The sequence below is a fragment of the Zingiber officinale genome, chromosome 5A (genome assembly GCF_018446385.1).
Source record: "Zingiber officinale cultivar Zhangliang chromosome 5A, Zo_v1.1, whole genome shotgun sequence".
Classification (NCBI taxonomy): Eukaryota; Viridiplantae; Streptophyta; class Magnoliopsida; order Zingiberales; family Zingiberaceae; genus Zingiber; species Zingiber officinale.
The window spans coordinates 7,882,746-7,910,617 of NC_055994.1; the positions used below are offsets into that span (position 1 = coordinate 7,882,746).

Below are 27,872 nucleotides of genomic sequence, written 5' to 3' on the forward strand. Positions count from 1 at the left end.
TGATAATTTATTGATATATATCAAATAATTAAATATTTAAATCGTTATTTTTAGGATAAAAGAGAATAACCGATACGCAAGGTTCTCTAGCCAAGTGACAAGAAAAAAGTGGATGCTTATCCTCGAGGGAAATCATGTGGGGAATTTGTTTCAATCCACATGAAGAAATGCATTTAAAAATCGATATTAAATCAGGTGAAATTTACAGTTAGAATCCGATTTTCCTTTGACATGAGGATTTGATGTTTTGTATCCAACATTGTATTCTACTTTTCCCCAACAAATTGGGAACATGTTCAAAGAATTAACAAGATTTTATAGAGTTGCTTCCTATCCATGATTGCATTCTGATGAAGTTAAAACCCTCAAGAACATGGTACATATGGCTGCTGCGCCAACAGCATAAATCACCATTTCTGGATTTTGCATGAAGATTTTGCTCAAACAGCAACTAGATTCTGGCTTTTTGTAATTTGCGGCCTTGAACAAGATCTCCATAAGAATGTCGGAGTATCAGCAACGACGCAGTGAGGATCGATGAAAGACTTGGGTAGCTGGGCCTTCATCGTCGCCTTTTGAAGGATCTTCTCCTTGGTGCCGAGCTACCAAATTTTGGACCATGGAACGGCGTGTTGGGTGCCCTGGGAGCACTCTGGCTTTGCTGAGTTTTCCTGTACTTCTGGACATGAGGAGTTTCAACTTCGGCTGAAAATAAGGATCTGAGGAAGGCCCCAGGCGGAATGAAGCCGGCTCGTCTTCTTCCCTGAATAGGTTTGTTCGTGTTCCCTGCATCTCCAACTGATGATCGGCCATCAAATGCTGCCTCGGAAAGTGCTCTGGGTAATCCGTCGTAAGAGAGAATGCAGGCAATGGCATACATTGACGCCCCTAAAGCAGGAGGCAGAACTGCCCGCGGATTCTTTACCTGCAAAGTTGTCGATAAGAATAAATGGTCACTTCACTCAAAAGTTATACCTAAGATTAAGATATTTAGTTAAAGTGACTTAAGTAAAAGAAAATTATCTACCATACATACAAGATAATAAAAATTAGGAAATTTATTAGGGTCTTATTGCTAATAAATTTATATATTACTTGCTTGTCATTCTACATTTATGTCTCTGAGTTTGGCACACTTCCAGGGAAACTCTAATCTATTTTAGAATTATGTTCTTAACCCGCTCGTCAATTAATTTAAACATATTGTAAAATTCCAGCTTAATACTAATACACTGGATTCTAAGAACTCTCGTTGAATTGATTAGTAATTATGCTAACTAATCTGTAGAGATAACAAAAGAAGTGATGTTCTCTTGAACTAAATTTTTTCTTAGATAAAGTGACAATCAATCTCAATATATTATCCAATCGTAAAAGACAACGAGCAACAATCAAAAGAGCACCCCTAATTATCACTCTTGTATCATTTAGTATTATCAATTAAGAATGAAACAAGTTGTTACTAATGTCGCATTTAGTGACAAATCCAGTTAGTGCTCATTAATAGTTTGAACCAAACTTTTTATCATAAAATGTTATCAGTATTGTGTTTAATGATGATTCTATAAAATTTATTATCAATTACAACGAAAAAAAATTGTTAGTAATGTCATATTTAATGACGGATCCAATTAATACTCACTAATAGTTCTAACCACAGGACTTAAACCGATGAATCTAGCTACAAAAGTATTGTAACTAAAGGAACTTTTAGTGATAAAAATGTTTGTTGTGAATACAATTCTTATGTAGTTTACTTCATACTGCTATTTTGTCTTTAGAATATTCACAAGAAAGTCCTAATTTACTTGCAATTAGGTCCCTAACAATAGATGTACTATACAAAAGCATAAATAGTGTCAAGATCCTCATAATTGAGCAAATGCAATAAAAAATTGTTCCTCCATTTACCATGATGGAAACAACATACCAACTCAAATATACAGCACAATACAGTGAGCCATCCCCCGACATCCAAGGAGGGGAACTCTTCACTGTGGATTTAAACATGCTTGCTGTTATATGAATTCAATCCTTACATTGAACATTGTGGCACCATGAAGTTCCACTTCTTTCCTTCCCTGGAGGATAATATTATAGCTTCCTTTGATGGTGGCGTTAAATTTTCAAACACCCAGCTCTCGGAAAGATCAATGATCTGCTTGGTTTAGTGCTTGCCTCTAAACCAGTTCCTATTATTAGGAGTTGTACTCTAATACATCACCATAGGTATGACTTACCAAACACAGGCTGATAAGTACAAAAATAGACAGGCTAAAAACATCAACAGATAAGATATGCTATCTAGCAGTCTTCCTGTTTGTAAGAAATCATTTCGCTCTGCCATCTCCTAATGTTTTTAATAAGCACTAATAACATGTATTATATGGAGATCCAACAGATATCTAAACGATGACTGCGACTTCAAAGACTGTTGAGGATACGTCATCAGGACACGTGAATGAGCTTCGTCAAAGCTCAGATTTTCTAGGCAACTAGTAAATTGAACAATTCTGTGCCTTGATAATACTTATCTTAACAAAAGAAACAAAAAAATTGCAAGAGTAAGAGATGATCAAAATTGACAGAAACATTTTGAGATAAAATATGGGTATGAGGAAGAAAATGTACGCTAATTGATGAATCAAACAAACTAAAAATCTGTTTATATGATAATGTTTGTCAAATATCGAGCTGGTCAAAGAAGTTGGGAACTGAAAAAAACAATTAAATCTATTGTGAAAACTATGTACAATGTCAAAACCATACCTTAAATAAGATTGTGGAAGATAGATGTTCCCGTAGGCAGTATATCTGAGCAACATCAAGGGCTGTTGATTCAAATCTCAACCATCCATCAACAAATACTGAAACATTATTGTCAGGAGAAGACATTATTTCTTCCCCACGTGTACTAGAGGATTTGTTTGGCCCCAACTCATCTCTCTCATTGCTAGAATCATCTAAATCTTCATCATTTGCATCAAGGTCATCAGAAGGAGCAACAGCCAATTCCTTCGCAAGCAATAATAATGGATATGGATCAACAAGAGAACAATTTTTTATGTACATCCCTCCATCCCCACGAGTAATTTCATCATAAATAACAAGTGAACAAATAGCCTCCTTACTAAATGATAAATTAAAGTTCGAAGAATGTGGATGTAAGCGAACTTTGGCACCACTAGCAGTTTCCACTACAGTTCTGTTATCATTCTTCCGGCGAGGAAGAAATCTTCCTACCATTGGATAAGCACCAGCCATGAGGACTGCTCGAAGAATACCAGGATCATGAGCATTTAAACTACAATTAGATGCATCTTTTGGAATAAATCCATGTTTTGCTAGCTCACTCTGAAGCTGCTTCCTCATGTTACATAGCATATTCATTGTACCAGATGAGACAAAATACCTAGAACAGAATTGTGATTCCTGACCTCTTTCTTTTGCCTTCTTCCAACAATCAAATGCAGCTACAACAGCAAGTTGATCGCTGCACCCACCACACAAAGAGGCAAGTTCGAGTTTTGCAAGAGTAGCCTTCTTCCTCCCATCTGGAGCCATTGGGAGAAGGAATGGTTCTCGATAATCAGCTGCACATGCTAGAGTTAATGCAGGGTCCAAGCAATTCATCAGAATTGCAAACAAAAGCATCTTGCTAGTTGTTGGATGAACGGGAAGGGAACCAAGCTGCTTCCCAAGATCAGTGAGTCTTTCGTCATCTGTCAAAGCACCTATATCTTGAAGAACAATAATTGCATTGCGAACTGTTTCTGAAACAGGAGGATCCAATGTTTTTTGTAGAAAGTCAGCTAGTCTACAACTGGGGTCAAGCAATTTTACCTGCAAGGGAAGAAACTAAGAGCAATCCAAACTTTAGTAGTAATTACAACAGAAGAGAGAAAAGAACTTGCCTGCAAGCAAAGTTCCTCAATAGGCATCCTCTTAATTTCAGGAACTTGGTAGTCTGGCAAAGATGCTGCACGAAATTTTGAAAAAAGATGGTAACAGGTTCCTGGTCGACAACGACCAGCACGACCCTCACGTTGTCTTGCACTAGCTTTTGACACCCAAGAAGAATGAAGTGTGGATACATTGCTATATGGATCATAACTTTTTTCCTTCATCCGGCCACTATCTATGACATATACAACGTCATCAATTGTAACAGCAGTCTCAGCAATGTTTGTTGACAGAATGATTTTACGAGCACCAACAGGTGGGCGTTTAAAAACCTTTTTCTGCTCTGCAGACGGAATCATAGAATGCAGAGAGATTATCCAAAACTTTGATTGGTCCTGAAAGAATGGTGATGCAACCAACCTCTCTCTGGTTTGGTTAATGTCATCCCATCCAGGAAGAAAAATGAGAATAGCTCCTTCTATTGGATCAGTGCAAATTTTCTCTAATAGTCGCTCTATAAGAACAGTATCAATGTGCTCTTGATTAACACTTGCAAGGTATTCATTTATTAGCTCCTCATCTTCTACTGATTTTGATTTATCTTTCTCCATATGTTTTTTGATAATTTCATATGTCTGACCTTGGTTCTCACATTCAGCCCAATCTAGAGCACGTTTACCACTGTTGTCACATAAAGCACAATCAGCACCATAAGAAAGAAGCATGCAAACATCACCAACTCTGCCCTTTCTAGCAAATACCATCAAGGGTGATACACCAGTAGAAGAATGCCTGTAGTTGTAGATTCTAGGTGTTTGCTCAGTAGAAATCAACTCTAGTAAAGGATCAAATTCTTCATTAGTTAAAGCCAAACAAATTGCTTCATCTAAGACACTTTTATCTTCTGCAGACAGAGGATTAGATTCCTCAGAATCATTCACTGCCACATGATTTAAATGGTTATCATCCACAGGTTTCAGGATAGAAAGCACATCTTCCAAATAAAAAGTCTTGACCTGAAAAAAAAAAACTCAGTTGTTATTAGTTCATGTTACAGAGAACAATAAATACCAGTGGCGATGTAGTAATTGACACAGAAACATTCTCACAGGATATGTAAATCCTGGGACTTGAATAATCGGGCACCCATTGAAGTAATTGGAAAATCGCTCAGCATCAAGAGTAGCACTCATGAGCGCCTGTTGGTTTTTAAAGGCACAAATCATTCATCATTATGAGACTAAAAAATGATTGCACATCATGCATGAGGAAATAGTCCAACAAAACGAGCATGGTATGGAACACAAAGTGCCAATGAAACTTGTACTTACCAATCGTATATGTGGATAAGCAGGAAGCAAATCTCTGATGATCAAAACAGAAAACAGATAACTCAGAACAGGAAATAAACTTTTGTCCTATAAAAACTTTACTTTTATGATATTGCAGAAAAAAAAGAGAATGGTCACTAATTCACAATTCTATCAATCATGAATAATCATACAACAATTTCTTACTGCAAGACAAATTATAACTTCCAATCACCAAAGAAATCCAAATCTAAATACAGGGTTACTTGTCCTTCAGTAGAAATTTGTATAATAATATGTGAGCCCATTAAAGCAAACAAAGGGAACTAAAAGAGCATCCAAGTAGTGCAATCCAAATACCTGAGTATTGTCAGCATAAAATCAGAATATCTATCCCTCTCGTGAATTTCATCCTACAAAAGAAAGTGGTTGGCAAGCAACAAGTTAAATGAAATCTAGCACAGAGCCAGCTAAAGCCACTAAAAGATTATTATAGATCTAGTATCAAAAGAAAATCAAATCATACACCTCATTCAATGTCAGTTAGACTAAAGTGAAATTACAGTAGTTAAGGAACAACTAAAGCAACCACTTAAGCAGAACTACCAAATATCTAGAAAATGAAAGCCATTAAAAAAAAAGCACAAGTGCACGAAGCTCCCTCTAATGCGGGGTCTGAGAAAGGATCTATTGTATGCACCCTTACCTTGCTTTGTAATAGGTTATTTTCAAGACTCGAACTCATGACCTCTAGGTCACACGACAACAACTTTACAATTGTGCTAAGGCTCCCCTTCTAGAAAATGAAAACCATTCATTCAGAATATTGTTATTACATTGTATTAGAGAATTATAGGATGAGTTTGTGTGCATATCATGTTCATCAACATGTTTGCCCCTACTATTTATGGTTTGCTACTCAAATCCCATCACAACATTGAGCTCTTTGCAAAGTTATATCCCCAGTACCATTTCAATCAATTAAATCATCTCCCTCTACATGTCATAACATCCACTCTAATAAAAATGAACACCTATAACTATAAATTTATAGATTGCCTATTGAACATGTCCATCCGATCTGAAATTCCTCTCCAGTTTATTGTCAAATGGGGTACACCTAATCGTTCTCAGGTATTAATATATTTCATTGTTCCTTTGTACTAACTCAACACGTCCACTCTAGTGTTCTTATCCATGCTATATTGCATTTTTGAACATGTTGCTTCCTAACACCTATGAGGCATATGACAATCACAGTCTTATGTAAGACAATCACACAAGAAACTCAACCACTCATTATACTATTAATAAAATCCTCATCAATATCTCATTAAAATAGATCGAAGATATCTAACTCGTAAATTTATAGGAATTAACATTGATCTATCTTAATATTTTTCACATTCTTTTCTTATTACTGAAAATGGTGGTGAAAACGGTGGGCGAGTATTCTCCATTGTGGTAGGTTGAATTATAATCTTAACCTAAGAGGCATACAACAATCACACAAGAATCTCATTGTTAATTTAACCACTCTTTTTTATTACGATTAATGATATCTTCGTCATTATCTCTTCATCAAATAGTAGATCCAAAATATCGAAAACTCTTATTTGTAGGAATTTAATATTGATCCATCTCAACAATTTTTTTGTTTCTTATCTAGAATTCATAAAAGATAGCATGCTCTTAATAAAGTTTCTTTAAAAACAAGATATAAAGAAAAATCACTCTTTTTCTCCAAACTCTAGACCTGCAAAGAGGCGTTTCACATAGCTAGCACTGAAGAAGAAAAGGTTAAAAATCAAGAAAGTTTATTATGCATATTCCACATGAAAAGATGCAATCAATGTGTTTGTTATCCTCATAGGTAAAAGAATAAATTTACTCCTAATGTAGAGATCACTTACAAATTTGTTTTCTGAACTTTTTGGAAACTTGAGGGGATAATATGGCTTAAAAAATGAAGTATACATGAGTTGCTCTATTCTGTTCAAGACAAATGAACAGAGAAGCGCTATAAACAATCATTAAAAAATTTACTAAAAGAATATCTTTTTCAGTAAATGCTCTTATTTGTACATTCCAAAAGCATCAAGTCTGTTACTAAACCAGGCCTGCTAATAGAAAAAGTTCTATCCCTCATAAAACACTATAAGACACAATTCAAACACTACTAGGCTAGAAATAAAAGACTCTCAAAGGCATCAAGTCCATTACTAAACCAGGTCTACTAATAGAAAGTTCTAGCCTTCAAAAAAACACTATAACACACTCAATTAAAAATCTGGCAGACTAGAAATACTAGGCATTACCACAATAACATGGGTTATTCCTTGCAAACAGTCCTCCAGTGAACTGTTTCCAGCATCAATGCTTGAAAAACTTGAACCTCTACTGATCAACAATCTCAAAAACACTCCATTAGTGCAGAATATGATCGAGGAGTGCTTCCCACCCTTGGACTCCAGTCGAATCTGAGTTCAAAGAAATAAAAACTGAACTTGAGTTTGCTAGGTGTATTTGCAACAACAGTTATACAGGACAGAAAAAGTGAGCACAGATTTTTAAAGAATAAAATATAAACATTTCCAATAACCAAGCTGAAAATGCATACGGAGATAACATCAAAACAAAAACGACAAAAAGAACCCAGTACAAACAAGGGACCAGTAGAGTGAATTGCATTGCTATCAGATTATCCTTTGTCTAATACTAGAATATGAAACACAACAGAAAGGACCAGTAGAAACTTAAAATCAGTAAAAACAAAATGACATGCAATCTACTAGATGTATTGACATAACTCAATCAAGATTCAAGGGAAAAGGTGACTTTATCTAGTTGTTTAAGTCCATCCACTAACTATTAGCACATATATCATATCAGATTTGAGGATTAGATTCACTCCAATCATCAACTATAAGTCGATAATCAAGAAAAGAAACTACTGAATATGAACTAATGTCCAAGCATGAAGGCTCTCTTGAAGAACTATGTAGTTTATTTTAAAAAAAAAAATCTCATACATTATACATATGCCTATGCTTAAGTGTTAGGTTCCAAGTTAAGCACTTGACGAGCTCACCATCATCTCTGAATGTAATGTGTTCTTTTTGTCATACTGCATATTGATGACACATATGCCAACTCACCGGGTGAAATAACTCAATGCACACACATCATCCACGCACATCAATCAACTATCTAGTGCAATTTTTATGCATCTAAGAATAAGCATCTAAGCTTCCATAGGCAGAGCAATAAACCATGATGGTTATTCAGGTCAAACTTTCAGATAATAGGGATTAGTTTCAGTTAACTACAGGCAACCCATGTATGGCTGATCCTATTATAACAAGAATTGAATTGGTATAACAGCTCCTCATTCTCTTGAATTTTCATCAAAGATGATATGATTTGGAGAAATACCTTGATGTCTGAGAACCAAATAGGAACAAGTGCAAATGTAGAAAGTATAAATAAGGAGAAAGAAATAACATAAGGGAAGAGAAGAAAAAGAAATTGTTCCTTGTTGCTAGTCCTACAGCTACCAGAACACTCATTAAACGGCAGTATAGAACTTACTGTTTCTCTTCTACTCTTGGGAAAAAGCATGATACACACAAGATAGATGAGACCCAAATAAACAAGAAAAATAAGAACAGATAACCACTGTCACTCATTAAAACACAGAAAACCAGATTAGGAGTCAAGGACATGCAAATGAAGCAGTAGCATAAAGCACAACTACAATCATGATTTATGAATCATTTGGGGTTAAAAATAAAAAAGATACGAGTTTGGAAGTATAAAACTATATGTTTCAATATATTAAATTCTATTTTGTGTTAATATATTTTAATTTTGAATATTAAAATTATGGCCATATAGCTCAGGTAGTAAAGTGCCAGTTTTGCTACTTAAATCTAAGTTAGCTTAGATGAATTAATAATTAACTTGTTTATATTCAAGAGTTCAAGTTCATGCTTATATAGAATTTCACTATTAGAGTTGACAATTTTTCATATAATACAAAGAAATTCAACATAAATTGAAAAGAGAATGTGTATAAAGAGTATATACATTTTGAGAATTAAACGATATCAAGAATTAATTTATAATGAATTAACATAATTGTCTTAATTTAACTATTATCGAGGGCAGTAACTGATAACCCTTGAAGATATTGTGATAAATGAATACAAAATATTAGATTGACGTGGACAATTGATATGTTCATAATTATATATTATAAAATACTATTATTTAATTTCATAGCAAAGCACCCAGGTCTTCAACTTGGCCCCGGTAACGCAGACTGCTGGGCCAGAGGACATGGATTCCAATAGAAATTATCAGATTATCTACTTCTGGAACTTTTAAGTTTTAACCAAAAAAATTCAAAAAGAGCAATTTTGGTAAAATTAGAAAATAGATTCCAAATATTTGCTGATAAAAATGTATACCTTATACCCAACAGTCTCTCCAACAGGTTCCCCTCTTTCATATGAGATCCTCTCAGCAACTGTTTAGTCCCAAAATCTCAGATGATAACAGGATGTATAGCATGAAGGAAAAAAAAATTATACTATGAGGTAAAGAAACCTGAAATAGCTGAAATGCGTCTAGGTTGTGTGCATATGATCTTACAAACTTCACCTTTATCCCACATATGTTCCAACAGATACTGAGGAACCTGATTTCATTAAAGGCAATTAAGTGCAACCGAAGCAAATGATAAGAAAATGGGAAATACGCATAAAAGATATCAAATAGTAAAAACCTAAAAGCAATAAGAATAAATACACAGAGACACACATAATACCATTATGCTCCATATTATATCCAAGCAAGTTAAGGGTAGCTTTGGCATATAGAAGTAAGAATGATGCTCTAATGATAGAACCAGGTCGTGCCTGGCCTAGCATGCCTCTTGGCAAGCCAAGGCAAGCAATGGCTATTATCATGTCTAGGTAGATACCCACCCCAAAACCCATCGCCACCACATACTCAAAAGCAAAGTATACAGAAACAGTCTGCATCTGTAATCAGTTACATAGGAAAGTTATATCTGATTAAGACTAAACCCGCTAGAGACCAAAAGATAAAGATAATAACACTGGAAGTCACCGTCATCAACCAAGAAACCATGTATTTACATTAGAGCTGTCAATTTGGGTTGGGTCCGTCAGGTTGGCCCGTCCCGCCAAACAATTTAAGCGGGTTGGGTTGGAATTTTATCAACCTAAATCCGTCGTGGGCCGACCCGCCTAGGCCCGCGACCCACGCGGGTTGGCCCGCTCGGGCTTGGGTTGGCCGCGGGTTGAAAAACACATGTAGGTTAAGTTTTAGACCAATTTATTATCTTTCTTTGTTATAATTTTGAAATAAAAATAGTACTTTTCATCCAACATAAGTACTCGTTTGTCTTCATTTATATTTAAAATATATGTTTATGTATACATTTAATTGTAGAAAACTTTTTCGAAATAAAATGTTGAAGATATGAAATATTTTTTAATTTTTTTAAAATTTTTTGATGGGCCCGCGGATTGGCCCGCCAAACCCGCAACCCGCCTTAGAATGGGTTGAGTTGGAAATTTCCCAACCCGCTAAGTTGGCGGGTTGGCCCGCCCCGCCCCGCCCCGTCAAATGGTTAGCCCGCCACGGGCCGACCCGTCCCGCCACGAGTTGACCCGTCTGACAGCTCTAATTTACATGGATATGCTAGCAACCACAAGTACCAGCTACCTTGTGGTCCACCATTTACATGATCTAAGGCATTAGCAAGAAGTGGTTGCCTTCATCCACAGATTCTACAATCTTAGCTGATATGTTTGAGAAAAAAGGATCATTTCCTAGAAAACCACATTTTGGCCAAAATTATCAAAAATTAAACACTGCATATATTTTTCTAATATATACATATTTCAATGCGGATAAATCATGAAAATTATTCAACAAACAAGACGAATCTTGAGCAGATGTGAGAAACATAAAAAAAAATACACTTTGAACTATAATATGATCAAATTATTGGAACCGTATGTGCAAGATTCATAAAAGGAAAATAACAAAGGAACCTGAGTAGTTTTTCCACAACCAGTCTCACCAGATATAAGTACAACCTGATCAAAAAGAATATATTAGCTAAACAAATACATCAGGAATACATCTAAATAACTATCCACAAAAGGAACAAAAAATAATAGCGTTGGTCTGTTTGAGACCTGCTATAGCAGTCATTTAGTCAATAACACGTGATTTTTGCAAAGTTTAAAATCTCCACCCGTGCCACGAACACTAGGGTCTTGGTATTGTATAATGCTAATATGATTTCGATATTTTTAAATATAAAATATATGAACTAAAAATAAAAAATTTAATCTAAATATTTTAAAAATAATATATATATAGGATAGTTTTATTAGAGTTTAATTAAGACTATTAAAATTATCCCAACTATAGCTAGGAGTTAATTGAAATTATTAACATAAATTATTTAATTAAAAGATAAGTTTCTTCTTATTCCCCACCGTGCTCACTGCTCCGCGTTGTCAGCCCGCACGAGCCTCGTGGACGCAAGACTCGCGTGTGGCATCCGCACCAATCACAAGGCACATGTGATGCCTTTGCGATGGCCGTGAGGCCTGCACAATGCCTCCGCGACTACGGTACCTTAGGTGTACCGATGCGGTTTTGGTGGGCGGGCGGAACAAAATGTTTCGCCAGTCCCAAGCGAGACGACACGATATTTTAAACCATGATTAGCATTAATTCTTAATCAATATGCTTAACAAGTAAATAGTTCAACCTCTGCTATTCTACCCAAAAGTCAGGGCGCTAACACAAATACAAAGAAGAAAAAACATCCAATCCCTTCTAATAGTAGAAAATAACCTATTCTTTGTTATTTTCTTCCTATAAAGAAGTGAAATTGCTTAAATGTACAAGGTATTTTTTCCAAGTTTAAGAATGGTTCCATGCCAGGGTTCCATTCCTCGGCCGAAATGCTACAATTTCGACATTATACCATACCAACGCACTCGGCATGCTTCATCAACATCAAACCATGCCCAAATAAGTTCAAGTTATTAGTCCTTTAATCTCTTTTGCTAGGTGTATTTACTTTTTAAAAATTAAATTAGCATTAGACAAACAATTGAACTTATATAAACACCTGACAGCATGCAAAGATGAATAGTTTAAGTCAATGTTTTAAATCTCAGCCCGTGACGAGGTTTCAGATTGGAACAATATAGTTTCAATATCTTATCGTGCTAATATGGTTTTGATATTTATATATTTATAGATATATAATAATTATTAGATAAATATGTTTATTGTGTATAATTTAAAAATAAGTTATATATTGATTTTATATAAGTTCCCAATTATTGAATAACTTAATATTATTATACAAAAACAATTAAATATATATTTTTTAAAGAAAATTGATCTATCAATAAGTCGGATTTAAATCGATACATCATAATATGTTACCTTACTAATTAATAACAAAAGAAGTAGCATGAATCAAATGGAAGCATTGATTCTTGCAATATTCTGGTTAAATCAATTCTATAGTTCTCCGACGCCCAAATTAAATAATCATCCCATGCAATGCAATATTGATTTCTCCACATGTCCATTAACATGTCTCGATTCACCATTGGAAGTTGGATTTGAACTAGCATCACTAAAATCAAAACAGGTACGGGCATAGGATAAACATATGTCTCCAGACTCTAGTACAATGGATCACCATATGATACATCAGAGTTATAATAAAAAGGTTGAGAGTATGATGAACTTCGATTAGAATTAATTGCAGTAAAACTCTCTCACATATCTTGATAATTATGAGCTTTTTTTTTTGTCTGTCACCCTTATATCGACGTTGATATTGAATAGTTCTATCTTCCTAATCATAATCTTGAGTCGCATGTGTGTAATCTTTCTCACATGTCCATGCTCCAGTGTTGAAGTAGGGGGAACATAATTTTTACAACCACTAGATGCATCACCATTGTCATCACTTCCATAAGTACTTACACTGCTATCAACATCACTATCCTCATTTCGAACTTCTTGTCGGACCATAATGTAAGAAGGTGATGATGTTTCATCACTGTCATCATGTTCTTACTCATCAATTGTATCAAATGGATTTTCACTAATTCTCAATTGACCCTTCCCTTGGAAGCAGGAGTTTTGCCTTTTTCTTTTTATAGTAAAAATTGCAAGTGTTTTGCCTTTGCTTTTGCCTTTATCTATGGACTTGGTTGGATTTGGAATTGGGATGTATGAGAACGTCTAGACTGAGATATAGAAAATCTAATTTTTTTAATCAAAAGCTTCATCATCTTCTTCCTCACCGATATCTCCTCTAACTTGTATTTTTTCAATCTGGTGAGAAAGAAATTCAAATGGTCATGGTGGGTCTCATGCTTCATCAAAGATTCTCAACCTCAATGTTAGGAACCCAAAATTTAGAATGGAAGAACACACAAAACACAGAATTGTATTAAGGTTAACACAAACAATCTGGTAAAGAAAACTCTCCACCAACCAAAGCCAATGCTTTCGTCAAAGCCAATAATTCTTAGATACCCTCCCCTCTAACTTCCCTCAAACTTATAACCACACACACTCTAAAACATGTTAACATAACTCCCATAAAGATATAACTGACTCAAAAACATAAACGCCCCTTTTGTTTTATCCTTCCAAGGCTTGTTTCCCTCATGAACCAATATGTTTCACCCATGATCCAGTACTTAGTCCCCATCTAGAACTTAGTTCCTATCATTACCACCTCCTGCAGCTCTAGCCTTGTCCTCAAGGCTAAGATAAGAAAATTGAGTTCTAAGAGTGAAATCATCCACCCACGTTGTGTCAATCATGCTCTTGCCTTTCCATTTGACTAACCATTGACAAATCACTTCACCATTATGAACAATGTCTCTACTAGCAATCACATATTATGGTTCTACATCATCTTCTAATGTTACCTCCAATCCATTGGGTAAATATGCTTGCACCCAATAGCTTTCGTAGAGTCACGAATTTTGTTAGAACCCCATCATGTTGTTGTACTTGTTCTACCCATTTGGAAAGACTAACCAAATTTCTTTTGAATTGAATTAGGCCCTATATATGATCGAAAACTACCCAACCTAGTGCTCCCTTAGCTGAAATTGCTCCATAACCTCTCCTTCCCTAATGTCTTTTGAGGGATCTCCCATTCCTCTAGCAATTCCTCGTCAACATCTTTTGCAATGCATATTAACTGCCCTCTAGACAGTGGATTCAACATTCGAACTCTTCTTCTGATCTAAGGTAGTAATCCACTCATGAAATAGCTAATATATTGCTCGTTTGGAAGACACAGAACTTGTGAAGAAATCAACTCAAAATCTTCAATAAATTCTTCCACATTTCCGGTATGTTTTAATGCTGCAAATTCTTCAAAAGGATTCTCATGTCTACACCTTCCATATGGGCTATGAGAGCACGTTTAAGTTTTTCCCAAGTTAGATTAACTTTGGTCTTCTTAAAAAGATTAAACCAATGAATTATAGTGTCTTTCATACTTACATGTACCAACTTGACCTTCATTTCATCAGAAGTATTCCAACCATCAAACATTGGTAATTCCACTTTTTTAGCAGATATCTTGTAGTCCTCCAATTAATCACTTTGATGTTCTTGAGGCTCAGATTGAGATGACTGATTAGCAGAAATGGATGACCCCTTCAATGGTGTTGCTTCAACCCTTGTTCCTAATTGCTTGTTGATCTCTTATAAAAGAGAATCATGTTGTTGTACTTTAGACATCAATCGTTGCATAATACCTCTGATTTCATCCATACTTCATGCATTGTCATCCTCTCTTCTAAAACATTAACCCTATATGACATCTTTGGCATTCTATCTAAGCATACAACCCCTCGTACATCTGGTAGGTTGGACCAATGTTAGGAACCCAAAATTTAGAATGGAAGAACACACAAAAACACATAATTGTATTAAGGTTAACATAAAAATCTGGTAAAGAAAACTCTCTCCACCAACCAAAGTCAATGCTTTCATCAAAGCCAATAATTCTTGGATACTCTCCCCTCTAACTTCCCACGAACTTATAACCATACATACTCTAAAACATGCTAACATAACTGCCACAAAAATATAACTAACTCGGATCCGGTGGTAAGGTGGGACCCATCCGGCAGGAGGTCAAAGTGGTCAATGTCCTAGGCATGAGTCCGATCGGGGCGAACTACCTTTCCCGGTCAACATGAAGAGTAGCCGGTCCGACACTTCAACAGCTCGGTCAGACACCGAGCTTCCGACGCTCATAAAGCTCAAGCAGGGAGGAACGAAGGCCGAGCGTCGTCCCGCTCGGCCAAACAGTGGATGCAGCCTCGACCCAGCAGGCAGGGCTCCCTCGCTCGACAGGGTGAAGCCAGATAGCAGATCACTGGCCAAGCGGACGCTCGGCCTAGCCATTGTATCACCCGGACAACAGACTAGCCGAGCGGCTCTCCCGCTCGGCCTAATAACAGATAAAAGGGACAGTTGGCGATATCTTCCTAGGGACAAGTATCACCGATGGGCTGCATGGTTGGCAGCATAGTCAGACAGAGAATCGTACGGTGGAAGCTTTCACTGTCACGTCAGGGATATGCTCGGGTTGTTAAGGTATGGCGTCAGACACGTTTTTCTGACACGTCCTTTTCAGGCATGTTTTGAGAAGCGTGCACATCTTGAGAAGCATGCACGCGCCTCCTGGGAGCCCTATATAAGGATCCCCAGGTTTCGACGAAGGTATATTCACTACTGTAGATACAGTTACGTTGCTGCTCCTTTCTTCTCTACTTCATTCGCTTGCCGCCCGTAACTGACTTGAGCGTCGGAGGGCCATCACCGGGGAACCCCTCCCCGGCTAGGCATTAACGACTTGTGGTTGCAGGCTTAGCTCGTCAACGTGAGCGCCAGTTCCCCAACGTCCATCGACACTCACTCTCGGATAAGATCAAACTCTAAAACATAAACTACCACTATATATTAATTTTAATTCTGTTCAGGACACTTTTTGTTTTATCCTTCCTAGAATATACAAGTCGTGTTTTGGACTTGTTTCCCTCATGATTTAGTCATGATCCAGCACTTGGTCCACATCTTCTGGAACTTAGTTCCTTTCACTTAACAACGTTCCACCAATCCATCATTAGATCATTCTCAATTTGGATAAACCCAATATCAAATAGATCTACCTCACCAGACTCTTGTTCTTCCTTCTCTTATGTTATTGCTTTTAGTTGAAGACATATATTATAATGAATGTAGAACATCTTCTGAGCGATGATAAGAAAGACGATTTCGTAGTTTTGTATAAGGTAGAAAGTTACCAATTTCTTTCACAACCACTTGAAGACGTCTGTGAGAGAATTCGTAGCAATCTTTTTCAAATTTAGAGTTGATCCTCTATATTGTAACCACCACTCAGCTTGTAAGATAAATAAGAATAAAATTAAAATAACATTTATATTTGTTGACAATAATTAGTAATAATTTTTACTATATTTACCTATATTCATTTTATATTTGCATGACACTGCGATAGGATCGCTAAAAGAACCATATGTCTCTTGAAATAATCAACTTTCATTAATAGTCTCAACAGCTAATTCTCTATTTGTTTGTAGTCTTGATATTACATTTATGAGGGTCACTAATAAATCATCATTTGTGTCAAGATTATAACAGTATTGATATGCCGAATTAAGATAATAACCTAAAATATTTAAACATATATATTGTAATAATTTTTAATATTGTAATTAATAATTATATATGTTTAATTATTTTAGATTATTATATAAATCTGACATGTCGTTATAATCTTGGCATAAATGATAATTTATTAGTAGCCCTCGTAAATGTAATACCAAGACTACAAACAAATAGAGAATTAAAGACTATTAATAAAGCAATCCTATTGCAAGAAGGGGAGCCTTGGCACAACGGTAAAGTTGTTGTCATGTGACCAAAAAGTAACGGATTCGAATCCTGAAAATAGTCTTGCAAAAAAACAGGATAAGGCTGCATACAATGGATCCTTCCCCGAAACCCCGCATGGCGGGAGCTTCGTGCACCGGGCTGCTCCTTTTTATTGCAATGTATATAAAATGGAAGCAAGTAAATATGGTAAAAATTATTACTAATTATTGTCAACAAATATAAATATTATTTTAATTTTGTTCTTATTTATCTTCCAGTTGAGTAGAAGGGAGTCTTGGCGCAACAGTAAAGTTGTTGCCATGTGACCAAAAGGTCACGGGTTCGAATCCTGGAAACAACCTCTTGCAAAAAGTAGGATAAGGCTGCGTACAATGGATCCTTCCCCGGGACCCCGCATGGCGGGATCTTCGTGCACTGGGCTGCCTTTTTTTATCTTCCAATTGAGTGGTGGTTACAATATGGAGAACTAGCTCCAAATTTGAAAAAGATTGCAATACGAATTCTCTTGCAGACATCTTCAAGTGGTTGTGAAAGAACTTGGTAACTTTCTCCCATATTCATACAAAAGTATGTAATCATCTTTCTTATCGTCGCTTGGAGAAGATGATCTACATTCATTATAATATGTCTTTAACTAAGAGCAATAACAGAAGAGAAAGAAGAACAAGAGTATGGTGATGTAGATCCATTGATATTAGATTTGTCCAAACTAAGAATGATTCAATGATGGATTGATGGAGCGTTGTTGAGACTGAGAATCCATTACTTGATGAAGCAGGAGACCCACCACAACCATCTGAATTTCTTACTCAGCAAATTGAAAAAATATAAGCTAGAGGATAGATCGATAAGGAAAAAGATAACGTGAAACTTTTTATCAAGAATTTACATTTTCTGGATCTCAATCTAGACGTTCTCAAACATCCCAACCCCAAACCCAACCAAAGTCCATAGATAAAGGTAAAAACAAAAGCAAAGCTTCTATAATTTTTACTAAAAAGAAAGAAAAAAGCAAAACTCCTGCTTTTACGAGAATGGGTCAATTGAGAATTAGTGAAAATCCACTCGATATAATTGATGAACAAGAACATGATGATAGTGATGAAACATCATCACATACTAACACTGTAGTCCGACGAGAAGTTTGAAATAAAGATAGTGATGTTGATAGCACAGCAAGTATTTATGGAAGTGATAACAGTGGTGATGCATCTAGTGGTTGCAAAAATTATGTTCCCCCTACTCCAGCACCGTAGCCATAAACATGTGAGAAAGAATACATACATGCAACTCAAGATTAAGATCATGGAGATAGAACTATTCAATATCAACATCAATAAAAGGATGATAAGATTAATTCTGATCGAAGTTCATCATACTCACAACCTTTTTATTATAACTTTGATGCATCATATGGTGATCCATCATACCAGAGCTTGGAGACATGTTTATCCTTATCCTATGCCCATACACATTTCACACTGATGGACATGTGGAGAAATCAATATCAATATTGTATGTCATTAGATGATTATTTAATTCGGACATTGGAGAACTATAGAGTTGATCTAACTAGAATATTGTAAGAACCAATGCTTCTGTTAGAATAAGTAAAAGGGTATTTTTGTCTTTTGGTATATATCTTCTTTCTTATATAAAGGCCTAACTCGTGGTTCCCAATACACGAGATTTTAGATTTTGCTTTGAACATGGTATCAGAGCCAAATTAAAACCCTAATTTCTTTCCTCCTGCGCCGCCGTCTGTCTCCCTCTATCTCTCTCTCGCGACGCCCATCCTTTCGACGCCGTCCTCTCGCGACGCCGTCTCGCGACGTCCATCTTCTCGCGACGCTGCGACATCGTTCCTCACCACCAGTCCCAGCGCCAGACGCTGACTTCGCCGCGGCCCTCTCGCGTCTCTTAGGGTTTCACCGCCGACCCAGATCTGCGCTTCGACGTCGTTCCTCGCCACAACACCCGGCGCCAGATGCTGACCGCAACTGCGCTGCCCCTCTCTTCGAATCCAACCTCACGGATCTTCCCGTCCGTCACTCAAGCTGTGGCGTTGCTTTCGTCGTCGGGGACCCCAGGCCAGGCCTCTCTTCTCACCCTAGACATCTTCTGTCCTAGCTTCAGTTCGAAGCCAACAGCCCTATCCTGTCAACATAATCCTTCGACGCTGATAGTCGAAGACGTTGGCTGCTGCTCGGAGGTATTCACTGCCGCCGGCGTGTCCAAGTCTTCTAACGTTGGCAGCACCAAGCTTCGACGCTATTGTCCGGAGTTTTTCCTCTGCCCTGTCACCAGCAACCTCTCTCTTCCAGCACAAGCAAGCTAACTTCATATATTCTAGCAGCCCGGTTTATTCATGGCTACATCTGGCGCCCCAAAGCCAGATACCTCAATCTTTACCAACCATATCACTGCACCTCTTTCTTCTGAGCAGTTGGATGGTAAAAATTATATCTCTTGGGCATCTCACATTGAGCTTTGGCTTGTTGGACAGAGTTATGAGACACATCTCACTCGAACTGAAGAAGATGTTCAAGTCGCCGATCTTCCTCTATGGAAGAAGGTTGACGCTCAGTTGTGTTGTATCATCCTCTACCACCTCGGGTCTTTGGTTCTATATGTTTTGCTCATGCTCTTGATCCCGACATTGACAAACTCTCTCCCCGGTCTCACAAGTGTGTCTTCCTTGGGTACCCACGGTCTCAGAAAGGGTACAAGTGTTATTCCCCTACTCTTCGTTGGTACTTCATCTCTGCTGATGTGACATTCTTTGAGTCGGTTTCTTTTTTCGTCCTTCCGCTGTGTCGAGGTTTCTCCTCTCCACGGACCAAGTAACTATCTTTATCCTCGGGCGCCTATCATCTCAGTCTCCTCCTTTGTTTATCAAGCGTCGTCTCTCGCTGCGCCGACCCACCCACCTTCTTTGGGCACATCTTTGAGCCAAATCCCGCTTCCTCGGTCCCATCTCCGACTGATGTTCCTATTACACTGAAAGGGTATGTGTTCCACTCGTAATCCTTCTCCTCACTATGTTTCTTTATCATCGCCTTTCCCCATCCTATTATTATTGTCTCTTCCTTGCTCCCTGCTTTACATTCAAGACCGGTGATGTCTTGCCCATCCGTGATGGAAACAGGCGCTACTGATGAAATGAGTGCCCTACAAAGTGAGGACTTGGGACCTCGCTCCTCTACCTCCCGGAAGTCATGGTTGGTCAGTGGGTGTTTACGGTGAAAGTGGTGTAGAGCACGGTTGATCGGCTAAGGCTCGCCTTGTCGCTAAAGGCTATACTCAAGTATTGGATTGGATTACGACACATTTTCTCCGCCTGTTCTTACAAGGCCTTTTTCGCTCTATCTGCTGCATTCGCCATTGGCCCCTTCATCACTGGACATCAAAATGCATTCTTACATGGTGACCTGCTCGAGGAAGTCTACGCAACCACCTGTGTTTTGTTGCAGAGTCTTCGTCTCTTGTATGTCAACTCATGAAATCTTTATATGGTCTCAACGATCACCGAACATGGTTCGAGAGATTTAGTACCATAATTCAACAATTTGGCATGACTCAAGCGAGGTTGATCATTCTGCTTTTTATCGCCACTCATCTACCGGTTGATCTATGTAGTGGTTTATGTTGATGATATTGTCATCACTGTAATGATCATCTTGGAATTTCACAAGTAAAAAAGATCTTTCAAACATTTCCGTACAAAGATTGCAAAATATTTTTAGGGATAGAAGTGACACAGTCTAAAGATGGGATCATTATATCCCAAAGGAAGTATGCAATGGATCTTAGAAACAGAATGTTAAACTCAAAGACAATGACAATCTCATAGATCCTAATGTCAAGCTCCTACCAAATCGTGGGAGCCTCTTTCAGATCCCCGCAGATAGGTACCTTCATCCACCGTCCGGATATCTCATTTGCGAAGTGTAGTAAGTCGTTCTTAGCTCTCCACGCAAAGAACATTGGGACGCAGAACTCGCATTGTTCGATATATCGAGGTGCACCGAAAGGGTCTTTTATATAAGACAAAGGACATACTCAAGTCGAGGGTATTCTGATGCAGATTACGGGATCTCCCTAGAAGGTCCACTGGATTTTGTATATTTGTTTGAGGTAACCTTATTTCTCGAAAAGCAAAAATGTAATGTTGTGGCAAAATCCAGTGCAGAGGCAGAATATCGAGCTATGGCTATTGCTAGTTAAGAACTTATATGGTTAAAACAGTTACTTCAGGAACTAAGGTTTGGAGAGGTTGCACAAATGACACTCATATGTTACAACCAAGCCGCTATGCATATTGCCTCAAATCCAGTCTTCCATGAGAGAACAAAGCATATTGAGGTTGACTGTCACTTTGTCATAGAGAAAGTCATATCTGGAGAAATATCTACTAGTTTTGTCAACTCAAATGATCAGCTAGCAGATATATTCACTAAATCACTTAGAGGCCCCCAGATTGACTACATATATAACAAGCTTGGTGTATATAATCTATATTCTCAAGCTTGAGGGGGAGTGTTAGAATAAGTAAAAGGGTATTTTTGTCTTTTGGTATATATCTTCTTTCTTATATAAAGGCCTAACTCGTGATTGCCAATACACGAGATTTTAGGTTTTGCTTTGAACAGCTTCCATTAGATTCACGTCACTCCTTTTGGTATTAATTAGTAAGGTAACATATTATAATATATCAATTTTAATTCAAGTTATTGATAGATTAATTTTCTTTAAAGCAAAATATATTTAATTGTTTTTGTCTAACAATATTAAGTTGTTAATAATTGATAACTTATATAAAATCAATATACAACTTATTTTTAAATTATACACAATAAACATATTTATCTAATAATTATATATATATATATATATATATATATATATATCGAAATTGTATCAACACCGCACGATACCGAAATCATATTGTTCCGATCTATGACCGAAACCTTGACATGGATTGAGATTTTAAACCTTGTAAGGATGCTATTCATGAATATGTTATGTTTTCAACGGAGTATTCAATAAAGATATCAGTTTAATAAATTGCGTGTACTTATTAAAATATGGAGGAATATGTAGAGCAAGGACCTGGTTATTTTCTAGTGTTGAAGTAATGGCATGTTCGAAGGATGCAATTGGAAGTTTAGCTCTGTCTTCTATAACCTGTAGAAAACATTCACAACTTGAATCCTCACCATAATCAAGTTGTAATAAACAAGAAGGTTAGCAGCTCAATGGAGACAAGAACAAGTAGATTAACTAATAAGTTCAATCAAAATTTTGAAAAGGATAACCTTTCCCAGCTCCGCTGAATTACTTATTCTGGAGGATAACTCTTCCACCTTCTTTGCAATGTCAGACTTGCTAATTGATGGTTTACTAAAGGTGGCATCTTGCTTCCATTGTCGATTACCAATTTTTTCCCTCGTGTTCCTTACTGCATCTTCACTCAGATCCATATCTTCAGGTGGATAATGCATGAAAAGATCTTGAAGAATATTTTTTGTATCTTCTGAAAATTGTAAGTATGTAGTAAACTCTTCCTTCTTAATGGATGCATTTTCCTTTTTGTTTTTGTACACAGAAAGGCACCTTCTTTCTCCACGCCTAAATGAGGTTCAAGGTATAACATAAAATCCCAGAAAATTCATTCTCACACTACTTAGAAAGTAGAGAAACATGTAGGGAATCATGAATCATAAATGGATGGATCTTCTGATTCAATTCAAATGCCAATGTAACATCTAAAGGAAAAAAAATAATAAAATAGAATTTTAGAATACTACACAAGTTTTTCTATATATTTAATTAGTTTACTTATTATTTGTGAGAGCAGGACATCACACAGTATATCTATGCATGTCATCCATGTGGCTATTTAGCAATTTCATGCAACTAAAATAATCCTAATGTTGCTTCCATCTTTCATCTCACTACAGAGCAGAAGGCAAGGCTTGTGACGCAAACCAATGGATACTTCAATCACTCAAAATTTAAAAAAAATAAAAATAAAGCATATGTCAATAGAAAGGTTTAATATATTGAGTCGTGATGGAATTTCAGTCTCTTACAAAAATGATTCAGTTTTGGTATAGTATCTTGAGTTGGTAAGGTTTCAATACTTAATTTAATTAAAATATTAATGATAACATGATCAATTTTACTTAGTATAAGTTATTCCATTCAGATTGAAATTTCGATACTAAATTTCCTTAGCTGGCGGAGGATATTAGATATCAAGTTGTTATCTTATTTGATTGCTTGTCGCAATTTATTTTAAATTTTGGCTGATCAATTAAGCTAAACCGAACCAACTTATTAGCTTCGGGGATCTAGTGTGGTCTAATTAAGTTTTGGGAGGCTTCATCAAAAAGACACAAACATTACAATCATGTGAGTCTAGCACAGGATCACTTTGGACTCATAACGAATAAATTAGAAGTAAACCAAGTTCATACTTGGGCTAAACTAGTTTAGTTGTGTTAATTAAATCAATTTTTAGGGAGAACATGAAAAAAAATCCTTTGCTCCAATTCATACCCACACCGCTCCACCTCTTCTTTCCCTCCTTCCCTCACACGGACATAGCGTCACCCTACTCCAGCAACTGGTCGCCTGACCTATGACCTTCAATCCTCCTCTATGTTGCTCTCCTCTCTTTCATGGTTCCTCTGTCACCCGATCTCTAACATGACATCTCTTTCTCCCACTGATCTCTCTCAGTGTGACTGTGCTCTTCCCCGCAATCTTTTGCATGGAAGTTGTTGTTGGTAAGGTTCAAAGATCACAATTTGAAACATTTTGCAATAGTTGTCGCCTCGCTTTGCTCCCTTGTCCGAAACACCTCGTGTTGCATCTACATCATCATTAAAGATTCAACTAAGCTCTTTCGAGACTTCATGTTAGTCGGTGGGTGGAATAAATGTTTCACCTGTGGTAATTTGGTAGCTATTTTGAAAAGGTGTATTATATTTTGGAACTAGTAGCATGAAGCTGAAGCGATCAAAATCAAGATGCGTCCTTTGGGACACTGCCTTTGATAATTATACTTAAATTGGTAGCTATGAACAGAAACAGCTTTTGATTATTATACTTAAATTGGTAGCTATGAGCAGAAACAGGACTTGTGCTTCCAGTTAGATGATGTGGTGTAAGAAATAAACTAATTAAAGCCTAGAGAGACCATCACCAAGTGAATATCAACATGCTACAACAATCAAGTAGGCTAGTGGCTATCTACAATGCTAATAATCCTATTTGCTAGAGTGCACCAACCATGTATAAGTTGATTGACATTTAGTTATAGATGTGGTTATGCCCAGAAAAAAATATCAACACTCCATTTGCCTACTTGAATAAAACTTGCAAATTTCTTACATAGCCAATCACTTTGGCATGCTTTCAACAGCGTACCAATTAGGAAATGATTAATATCTACTCTTCACGCTCTCATTCTTGATTGCCATTCTATTCAGCATGTAGTGATTCCAGAATAACACTGCATTTATCTACTTTGAAGAACAGAATGCAGGCTTCTGAGTAAACACTTATGTGGGCATAGTATTTAAGCCAGTGACAAAAGAAATAACTAATCCATCAGCTGAGAAATGACATGAGGAATGCTGTGGTAGGTTGGCTAAAAAAGATGCAATATAATGACAGTCTGCATAAGCTCCTATGCTAACTAAATTGAAACATATACGAGATGAAAGTGACATCCATATGAAGAAACTGTAGAAATCATGAGTAACAATCACAGAAATAAAGATAAATGTCAACAAGAAAACACAATTCTGCAGGTTTACTCTCTGTTTCTTCTACTCACCCTGAACTTTTTGACAGCATACCCATTTTCCTGCACATAATATGGATTACTGCACGTTCTTCTTTTGACAATCCTGGTTCAAATGTATAAACTGTAGACAAATACACAAAATTCATAGTTGGTCAGATTAGCATGTAGTGCTAAAAGAAAACATTCAATTATCATGCCAAAAAATAACTTATAGTATTCACATGCATGACCCAAGTATACAGAAACTGATATAACCTTTAAACTGTGAGCACAATGATGCAGAGAGCAGAGTATCAAATTGTGAATCATGAAAAAATACCCTTGCATGAATAATATCCAAAGCTATCCATTGGAAATCCAGGCAAGTACCAAATCAAGTGACTCCAGAATATATGAATCCCAGAGCATTTTATCCAAAAAAAATATTGCTGCAAGAAGATCACATAGTGTTTGTTCGACACGGACTCCAAAACACACAAATCCTAGAGCATTTTATCCAGAAAATTCTTGCTGCAAGAGAGCACATAGTGTTTGCTCCACACCATAAGCATTCTGCCACATATCACCAATCTTCCACCCATATCTAACCTCAAGCTTTTCATAATCAATTCTATAGCCCTCTAGATTCAAGCCTCCAGAGCTGTCGCACTAGATTTCAAGTTCATTTTCTACGGAAGTCTCTGTTGACTCTATAGCCAAGTCAACTGTACCTACCAGCTAGAATTACTAAGCCACAGACAAAGTTCATAGATAGTTCTGTCTTACTTCAACCTTCTCAATTGTTTACAAGAGGGACTTTCAGCAAAAGAACTTTGTTGGAGGCTCAAATGAAATTTGAGTTCAGCTCTGAGCATGACAGGCTCATCAATAAAGAAATATCTAGCCACAAAAGCTAAAGTTCTCACAGAATCACATTGTTTTAAGGTGCCCCAACCTGCTGAAGAATCAAGCAGAACTCACTGTGTTGTCAGATTCTCCACAAGACCAAAACTTGACTATTAACAACAGTCAAGAAAGGCGTGACCAAGTTTACATTTCCTATGAGCAACCTGGGTATAAATTAAAATTGTATCTTTTCCAGCAAATAAGCAACTTTTATGTCATACATGTAAAGAAACGACAGCAACAGGAATCATCACCTTGTAAATTTGTTCCTTTGATATTAGGTCAATTGCTGGACCTATTCTAATGGCATAAAGGATAGGATGCGAAGAAGTATAAAATAGCAAGAACAACTGTGACTGGCAACTATACTGGACTAATCGGCCATTACACAAACAATATATTCTGAGATCAACCAAATTATTTACAAGGCATTTGTATACTTCACACAGAGCATCCATATACTTCATCTCTAAAGTGCCTAGGTCTTCAAGTGCTACATGCTTATGTGACTTGCATGCCATTGTACAGCTTCAGCTTAATCAAAAACCAAGAAGCAGGGAAGAGAGATTGGTGTAAGTTCAGCAGTACTTCAAGGTCAGGTTAGCATAAACTTAAATCCCGTAGAATGGTGACTAGGTATCAGTTTTCTTGCTCTTAGTTCAAATAATCAAATTCTCCAAAGTCTATTTATCAAGACCACGTCAAAGATTCTCTTTTTATTAGCTCTTAACTCCCCGTAGTATGCAGATACATCAAAGAAAATTTTCAATTCTTACACCATCCAACACTCCTATCGTTGTTATTTTCAGACAGAGAAAAGAAGAGAGGAAAAGAAGCATGAACCAACAGTCCATAGACGTAGGTAACACTTCAACAAAGAGAATTACTTAGATAATGAGGGGCGAAAGTGAACAAGACTGATTTTTTATGAATGAAACCGGAAGGCACCTTCAGCTTGGGAGCCCCGGAACTCTTCAAGTGTCTTGGAAATCCGAACGCGGGAGAACTCAGTGACGAGGCCCGGCGGCGGCGGCTGGTGCTGCTGCACGCCTCCTCTTCCATCCTTCTTCCCCATCCGTTTTCTTTCAAGCTCTTTCCCCATGCAGCTGCGAAACGCGAGACGGCGAGACGGCGCCTCCTCCCGTCGGTGGCCGCCTTTTCTGTTCTTTCGGCCGCCCTCGAGCAGGCCACCTGCCGTTTCGAAACGTAAATGCCCAGGAAACCTAAACACACCGCGGGCGACGGCCATGTCTACGGCTTTCCCAGTCCAAAATTTAAAGATATTGGGCCGTAATGAATAAGCCCATAAAGTAACACAGGAGTATCCAATTTCAAATAAAGTAATTATTTAATTTTGTAATATTTATTATTTTACTTAAATAATTACCTAGATATAATATTATTTTTTACAGATGGTTGCAATTTTTTCCCAGTGCACTTACTTTTTACCAATAAAAAAATATCTATAAAAATGTTGCATTTAATAATCATTCGAAACCAATAAATAGGAATATAATCTGAAACATGATCATGATTCTGAGATTTCCAAAATGAATATTCTAAAGATTAAACAAATAGCATTAAGCAAAAGCACCTTTAAACATATTTAGTTGAAAGTTAAGGTTATGTTATTTAATTCTGATTGTGGTTGATTCGAGTAATAAACGATTCTCAGATAATGAAACATACCCGTCACTTCAATAAATAGCGAAATATAATTATTTTGAAAGTGTGATATTTTACATGATTCCGAGATTAACAAAGAAGTTTTTCAAATTTTTTTAAATTTTTTTCCTTCAATGAGTATTCTAAAAGTTAAACCAAATAATATTATGTTATATTTTATTTTTCGTAATTTTGATTATGTGATTATCTAGTAATTACATAACATAATCACATAATCAAAACTATGCAGATAACAT

At 36.8% G+C, this 27,872-nt stretch overlaps 1 protein-coding gene across 1 annotated transcript; it reads right to left on the minus strand.

Moving 5' to 3' along the window:
• Positions 1–160: 160 nt before the first annotated feature.
• Positions 161–27,213, minus strand: LOC121979639 (DExH-box ATP-dependent RNA helicase DExH6-like). The gene is made up of 14 exons (XM_042531632.1): positions 26,899–27,213; positions 25,096–25,186; positions 22,565–22,877; positions 22,359–22,433; positions 11,303–11,347; positions 9,825–9,915; positions 9,686–9,744; positions 7,532–7,693; positions 5,574–5,626; positions 5,235–5,268; positions 5,013–5,102; positions 3,915–4,919; positions 2,770–3,843; positions 161–925 (listed from the first exon to the last, which is right to left on the minus strand). The coding sequence occupies exons 1-14, from the start codon at positions 27,197–27,199 to the stop codon at positions 563–565; spliced, it is 3,756 nt and encodes a 1,251-aa protein (XP_042387566.1). The 5' UTR covers positions 27,200–27,213; the 3' UTR covers positions 161–562.
• Positions 27,214–27,872: the final 659 nt, after the last annotated feature.

Coding starts and splice junctions, on each gene's coding strand:
- LOC121979639 (XM_042531632.1), bottom strand. CDS start 27,199: ATGGCCGTCGCCCGCGGTGTGTTTAGGTTTCCTGGGCATTTACGTTTC. Junction 9,916..11,302: donor GTTGTGGAAAAACTACTCAG/GTTCCTTTGTTA, acceptor TAATGAAATCAG/GTTCCTCAGTATCTGTTGGA. Junction 4,920..5,012: donor TCCCAGGATTTACATATCCT/GTGAGAATGTTT, acceptor TTTTTTTTTCAG/GTCAAGACTTTTTATTTGGA.